The sequence below is a fragment of the Cricetulus griseus genome, assembly GCF_003668045.3.
Source record: "Cricetulus griseus strain 17A/GY chromosome 1 unlocalized genomic scaffold, alternate assembly CriGri-PICRH-1.0 chr1_1, whole genome shotgun sequence".
In the NCBI taxonomy this organism is placed as follows: domain Eukaryota; kingdom Metazoa; phylum Chordata; class Mammalia; order Rodentia; family Cricetidae; genus Cricetulus; species Cricetulus griseus.
This window is the reverse complement of record NW_023276807.1, coordinates 206,732,446-206,740,043: the sequence shown is the minus strand read 5'-3', so window position 1 is coordinate 206,740,043 and position 7,598 is coordinate 206,732,446. Positions and strand designations below refer to the sequence as shown.

At 45.4% G+C, this 7,598-nt stretch overlaps 1 protein-coding gene across 1 annotated transcript; it reads left to right on the top strand.

The window, feature by feature from the left end:
* Positions 1–5,084: 5,084 nt before the first annotated feature.
* Positions 5,085–5,536, top strand: Rnase12 (ribonuclease A family member 12 (inactive)). The gene has a single exon (XM_027386493.2). The coding sequence runs from the start codon at positions 5,085–5,087 to the stop codon at positions 5,520–5,522; it is 438 nt and encodes a 145-aa protein (XP_027242294.1). The 3' UTR covers positions 5,523–5,536.
* The last annotated feature ends 2,062 nt before the right edge of the window (positions 5,537–7,598 follow it).

Sequence of the window (7,598 nt, the reverse complement as noted above, 5' to 3'; positions counted from 1 at the left end):
TTCTGCTTTTTTTCAGGTCCCCACCCCCACCCCATCCCCCGGTGTGCTTAGGGGTGCCGGCGGAAGGAAAGTTGCTGCCCAGTTACTCTTCAGACCCTAGGGAGGTTGTACCCTACCCTCCTTCCTTGAAGCTACCCTCCTCCACCGTACTTTGTCTTCCCTAGTTGAGTTCTAGGTAAACCCTCAATCCAGTGTAGTTTCTCTTTGAGACTGTCTGTCGTCCCTCCCTAAAGCACAGAAGTGCCTGGGCCATGTCTGTTCCAGCTGCTATATCAATCTGGATTCTAAGCCTTTGAGGGCAAAGAAAGTACTGTTCTGAGTCTTCCATGGAAGGCCCTGAAGGAGTCTGTGTCGAAGTGGCCTGCTGCTTTGTGTGTGTGTGTGTGTGTGTGTGTGTGTGTGTGTGTGTGTGTGTGTGTGTGTGTGTGTACTGCTTACTAAGGTAGGTTGCATTACACAGGCAGGGAGGAAGAACAGCACAGAGCTAACAGCTATAACCAAAATCTCCTAAGGGTTGTCACCAAATACGGTGAGTGATCCAGAGGCACAATAATAAATTTAAGGCCTCGCAGAACAGGGAATCAACATGTTTTCCTCCTTTCTTTTACCTTTTTTGTGTTATGAGCATACAATGCTATAGGATTTCATGACAGTAACCCTCTAAAAAGATTATGGTGAAGCCTTTAGGATGGCTTATCTGGTGAAGCTGCTGATGCTAAACCTAGGGACCCACACACTGGAAGAAGAGAACACTTGAAAGGTGTCCCCTTACCTCTAGACAAATCACTGTGGCACAGGCACTACCCTCCCATATACGAAATAAATGCGTAAGATTTAAAAACTATAAAATGGGCTGGAAAGAGGGTTCAGGTAGGGTAAGAGAGCTTGCTGCTCTTCCAGAGGACCTGAGTTTGGTTCCCAGCACCCATCACAGGTGGCCCACAACTGCCTGTAACTCCATCTCCAGGGGATCTGACATCTCTTTGGGCACCGGCTCTGAGGTGCACACAGCCTCACACACATGCTCAAGAACATACACACACATTCTCTCTCTCTCTCTCTCTCTCTCTCTCTCTCTCTCTCTCTCTCTCTCTCTCTCTCTCTCTCTCTCCTTCCCCTTCCCCTCTCTTTCTCTGAATAAACCTTAAATCCTGGCATGGTATGTCTTTAATCCCATCATTTAAGACAGATGCAGAGGCAAATAGATCTTTGTGAGTTCAAGGCCAGCCTGGACTTTACACTATCAAGCTACAGGCCAGTCAGGGTTTTAGAGTGAGACCCTGTCTAAAAAACTAAAACAAACAAATGAAACAAAATATCAAAAACTTACAAAATAAAAACAATGCAAGTACAGTCCCTTTAGATCACACACGCTCCTCATACAGTTAATATTTACTGAGCTCACGGTCTTAGCATCAGTTAGTGGGACAGGAACCCATTTTTTTTTTTTTAATTTTATTAGTTCTAGTTAGGGAACAAGCTTATTTCAAGTCCCTTCTCCCTCTCCCTCCCTTCACCCTCAACCCTCCTCCCCACCCCCAGCCACCCCCCACCCCATCCACCCACCACTCCCCAGGCAGGGTAGGGCCCTCAACGGGGGCTCTGCAAAGTCCACCAAGTCTTCCTATGCTGGTCCTGGGCCCTTCCCCATGTGTCCAGGGCCAGAGTGTAACCCTTCACGTGGGATGGGCTCTCAAAGTCCCTTCTTGCACCAGGGAAAAATACTAATGGGACAGGAACCCATTTTAAGGATTCCCAAATGGCCCTAATGGGGTGCTGATGAGCAAGGCAAGATTTTTGTTTGTTTTGTTTAAAACGTTTGGATTTCCTAGATCCATGATGATTATTCTAGTCCATCTTTTCCAGGGGATTTTATCTTATTTCCTGGTCCAGAGTAGAAAGCAGACCCTGGGAGGCCACGAAAGGGAAGAATGTACTGGGGGAATGGGAGGGAAGGCAGCTTTACTGGTCCTTCCACCAAGAGCATACAGAAGGCTTGGGTGAATGCCCAGGCCGCTGGTACAGATGAGAAGCCAGGTATGACGTGATCAAAGCACTTGTTGTAGTTGAACATTGACAGGACTGTCCTACCTTTGAAGGGTAGGCTTCGGGCAATTTCTCCTGTCTGGTTGTTCTTGGGCTATTAGCCAGTGGAGGTCATTACAGCAACCCAGCAACCCGAGGAACAATGCCAGCCCCTCCCATGGAAGTAACTTGTGTGCATAGCTCAAGGTTCTAACTGCAAAACCCAGGGCCTCTAATTCAGAACACTATGGGCCTGAGGTCTGGGGCAGACTGCTTCTGGATGTTTGTGGGCCCCACTCTGTAAACCTTAGTTGAACAAGAAGAAAAATGAGGCAGTGGGAGGGGATTTAACTAGAGCCCAGGAGCTGGTAAGGGAATCAGTTTGGGGCCCATAAGGAGGTGTCCCTTTGTTCACATTGCCAGCTCCTAAGCTATCTCACAGGAATTCTCCTCTACTCCTAATGCAGACCTTGCTTTGGGGTCTGGCACCTATCCCTAACTCCATGCTTTCTCATTGCTTGTTTCCAGGAAAGGCTGGGAGGCACAGACACTCCCACCCCTTCTGTGTATAGCAGTCATATGAGATTGGCCAGTGCCTGCGTTTAAATTAAGCTCAGTACCTTGGTGTGTAAAAGCAGGGTAGAGCCTACTGTCACTCTATTTTTTCCCACCACTCCTGTTTTAGATCTAGAAATGAAAACCCTGGGAAGTGACATGAGTTTCCCACGCTTACATAGGTAGTTGGTGACATGAAAGGGACAAAATATGGCATCTATTGCCCATTTGTGCACCCCATAAACATGTTGTGATCTTAAAAGCGGTGGACGCTACTGGAGATGAGCACGAGGCTCTCTTCTCCAGATGTGCACAGTTTGTGGAGAGGCGACTAGCAAACCCTCTACCATGATGCGTGGTGAGTCATTCCCATTAGCAGGAAACTCACTTCCTCCAGTGGGTTTTAGGAAGACCCTCCAGGCATCCAGGGAAGGAGCTGTGGATGAGCTGTCTTATTCCTGGCTTGCAAGCTCTGTACCCAGGCAGTGGTCTAGATGTGGCTGAGTCAGGCCAGTGCATCAAGCATTCACTATTCTGGTGGACGCCTTTCATTCATTTTTCTTTTTCTGTGCTAAGACACTATGACCAAGGCAACTTACAGAAGAAAGAGTGTATTAGCGACTTAGAGTTTCAGGAGATTAAGTCCCTGACCATCATGGCAGGGAGCATTCTTTGCAGCAGGCAGGCAGGCCTGGAGTTGGAGCAGGAGCTGAGAGCTCACATGTAGGAGATTATAGAGAGGGGCAGAGAGATAAAGAGAGCTGGGAATGGTGTGAGCTTTTGACACCTCAAAGCCCACTCCTACTGGCACACCTCCTAATCCTTCCCAAACAGTTCCACCAACTGGGGACCAAGCATTCAAATATATGAGGCTATAGGGGCCATTTTCATTTAAATGACCACATGACCACACTTATCTTCCTAAAAACATCAGAGACTGGATCACAGTGGCAAAGCAAGTGGTCAGCACACACAGTACTCTTGATCTTTATCCCAACACCAACAGACTCTCTCTCTCTCTCTCTCTCTCTCTCTATATATATATATATATATATATATATTGCTCTCTCTCTCTCCTTCTCCCTTTCCCTTTCTTACACACACTTAAGCATTTGCATATACACACTAACACATATGTACAATCTCACATAATACATACATTCATCACACACATTTACAGTCACACACACAAAGACACAGTCGCATATATGTACAATATACACATTCATACACACTCTCACGTATACGTGTCATATACACACTCAATTCGACATACTTATAGTCATATGCACACTCACACAACAACATACACACACACATTTTCACACCCATACATCCACACACTCAGATACACATACAGGCACACACTTACACACAAGTGTCTCACTCTAGCTAAAGGCTCAATGTCAGAGAGAGACTAAATCAAGTGATTTTTCCATCCCTGCATCAATATACCAGACTCCCTGAGATGGATGGTGATGCAGTGTTTCCTATTGCCTCACTGTCTGGAACCACACTTCTTATTAAGCTCTCGTCCACTCATTTCCGTGCAGAAGCTGATGGGTGATTTGTGTTTTGTTTGTTTTAACCCCTGAAATCTTTCAAAGATTCAGCAGAGTCTGGCAGCTATTGCCACTCTTTTCAAAAGCGCAGGACTTCAGTTAGACAAATGCTCAGTCAAGAGAACTGATCTTATCCAGCCCAAGATACCACATGGGAACAAAACGTGCTGAAGCAGGTGTTTGGCACTGACAGGATGAAATTCTTGTTATGCTTATGATCTGCCTTGTTTTGCTCTACCATGACCTGCCTGGAACACACATCTGCACTAATGGAATAAAACTAGCAGCTTTTTCACAGATTTGTAGTTAGGACTGATTAAAAACTTAAATGATGGACAATACTGTGGCTGGCATACAGCACGATTAAATATTTCCAGAGTCCACATCTGTTTAATGAGAACCTCTCCAGGACCTGCCTCCCCAGTGTCTCACTTTGAAGACAAGGAAGGCTCTTCCTCCCTGAAGGCACCCAAGTACACTATTCCCCGGGTCCCTCCCTTTCTGCTCTTTCCTCTTCTGCCCTCCCCACGGCCAACGGCTCCTTACTAGCTCTGGTCTGGGGACTGTGAGGTGCAAAGGATTTCCTCACATACATGATTAAAAGGGCATGGTACCGATGAAAGCAAGAGCAAGGAGGGCAGGTGAGGGGTGCTAGCACAGACTGGAGGGGACTCCATGCAAGGGAAGAGTCAGAAAGAGCAGATTATAGTCAACAGTCTCGATGGTCAGTGTGTGGACCTGGGTGGAAGGGAAGCTCTTCAGGCATAGGAATAAGGGCTTTCTGAGGGGCAGTCTTTGCAATGGGGTGTGCATGGCCAGTGTGGTTTTAATGATCAGGAAGGGGTAATGTGTCCTGGAGGACTCTCATGATCCTCTGCTCCTTCCTGTTTCCTTCACTTACTAGGAGTTAAAGCCAGAGATGTGAAGGGACTCTTGCCCCTGATGGCACTAATGGTGGTGGTTTTCTTGCTGCTCCTCTTCTGGGAGAATGAACTGAATGAGGATATCATGGCGACATCCTTGGAGCATTTTCACGTGGACTATCCTCAGAATACTGTCCCTCTGAGATACTGCAACTTCATGATACAGCAGAGGGCCATCAGGGAACCCGACTACACATGCAAAAAGCTGCACGTCTTCATCCATGAGCGGCCTCAGAAAATCAACAGAATTTGTGCTTCTCCCAAGAAGGCGACTTGCACAAACCATACCGACATTTTCTGCTTCCAGAGCGAGACAAGATTCAAATTGACAGTCTGTCAGCTCACTGATGGCACCAGATACCCTGCTTGCAGGTACCAAGTCTCCCCTATAGAGGGGTTCATTCTTGTCACTTGTGATGACCTAGGACCTGTTAATTTTCAGGGATATGTTGAATAACTCACCAGCAGCACAGAGGCTGTGAACTGTGGAGACGGTGTGGTGTAACGCTGTGAGTGGATTGGGGGTGGGGTGATCTATCCTTCCACTGTGGCCGAGGGGCAACCACTGATTCTGTGTCAATAAAAACATCTTTGCTGAATTAAACCACAAACTCCACACATGTTTTAAGTTTCTGTTTCTTGTCTTTCTTTGAGTCATTTGATGAGAATTGACAGGGATCCAAGGTAGGACTGGGAATTGAGACTCCAGAGTGAGTGAGAGTCACTTAGTGTAACACTCAAGGGGGCCACCAACCAAACACCAAACAACCAAAACCCAGTTATTGATCTACATAAACACCAGTAAGTCAATATTCTGAAAAATCAAAATTCTTTTTGTGTGAAATATCTTTATCTCAAAGATCTAGTACAGCAGGACAGGACAAGGAAGATGATGTGAGTTTATCAGCAGAGAATCAGATCATGTTGTTTAAAATTTTCAGTTCTGTACAGGAAAGATTATATGGCATGAATTATTTGAATTGTATTTTTATTTATTCTTTAAGAATTTCATATTAGGTATCTTTGTTTGTTTAAGGCAGGGTCTTATTCTGTAGCCCTGAAAGGCCTGGAATTCACTATGTAGATCAGTCTGGTCTCAGACTCACTGAAATCTGCTCACCTCTGCCTCCCAAGGGTTGGAATTAAAGGCCAATGTCACAATGTCTGGCTCATACAATATATTCTGTTCATATTCATTCCCTTCCTCCAACTCTTCCTAGTTCCTTCCAAAGTTCCTCCCCAGTCCCCTAATTGGTTATCTAATACAAAGTGGTCAGCCTTGAAACTATATAGACACACACACACACACACACACACACACACACACACACACACACACACCAGTAATAACAAAGGAAAAAGAGCCTATCAATTTGAGAATGAAGGAACATTGGTGGGTTGGAGGGAGGGGACAAGGGAGGGGCTGGAGGAAAGGGAAGAAGAAGAAAGGTGACATAATTCTGTTTTAATTAAAAATGAATTCAAAATATCAGCTTCATGTTCTTTCTCTGTCTTTAAAAAAAAAAAAAACAAACCATGGAGTCCAGTTTGGGCCAGAAAACTACTCCTAAGCATGAGGCCTGCTGTGAGGTATGGCTGTTATACCCACTGTCAGTAAAGAAAACTGATTTTTCCTCTTCCAGCAGATGTCAATTAATAGATTTTTGCCTGGGGGTGTGGCTGTGTCTCCACTTCTTCTTAAATGTACTTATTTGTTTTATTTTTGTGTGTATGTGTCACATTTATGCATTGCCCTTAGAGGTGAAAGGGTCATCTAACTGCCTGATGTTGGAGTTACAGTTGATTGTGAGACTCTCTGTAAATTCTGGGAACCGAACTTTGGTCTCTCCAAGAGGAGAAAATGCTATTAGCCTCCAAGCCATCTCTCCAGCCCTCAATCTGTTTTTTTTAAAGAAAAAGCAATTGGGGTCACCTCTTAGGGACTTTTCTCCTGTATTACATGTTTTTTAAATTCCTTGTTTGAGAATCTCATACATATATACATTGTGTTTTGATCACATCCACCCAAATCTCTCTCTTCCAACTCCTCTCATACCCCCTAAATTTCTACCCACAACTTTGTGCATTCTTTTCTTTTTCAACCCACAGCCTACTGTCTTGTGTACCACAAAGTTTAATCAGTCCATCGGTGTCACCCTGAGTTTGGAACTAACCATCCCAGCATGAACCTGTGGGCTCCCAAGGTCAGCAGTGTGTGGTGTGGCCCATGAGGACTTTTCCCCTCCGTAGTTGACTGTTAGGAGGGCCTGACTTTGGTGCACCCAGTACCAGAATGCCAAGCTGCTATGAGCCCATGACTGCCATAGCCAAGTTGTGCATAGAGGATGGTATTTTGCAACGCTCTTCCCATCCTATAGCTCTTATACTCTTTCTGTCCCCCTTTCCATAGTGTTGTGCGAACCCTAAGGGGTGATATAAATGTCTCACCTAGGGATGAGCATTCTTTACTCCCAGCATCTTGTTCAGCCATGAGTATTTGCATTTATCTTTGTTCACTTCAAGGAGTGAACAA

Excerpts from the sequence above, each read along its gene's own strand:
- Rnase12 (XM_027386493.2), top strand. The coding sequence starts at position 5,085 with ATGGCACTAATGGTGGTGGTTTTCTTGCTGCTCCTCTTCTGGGAGAAT.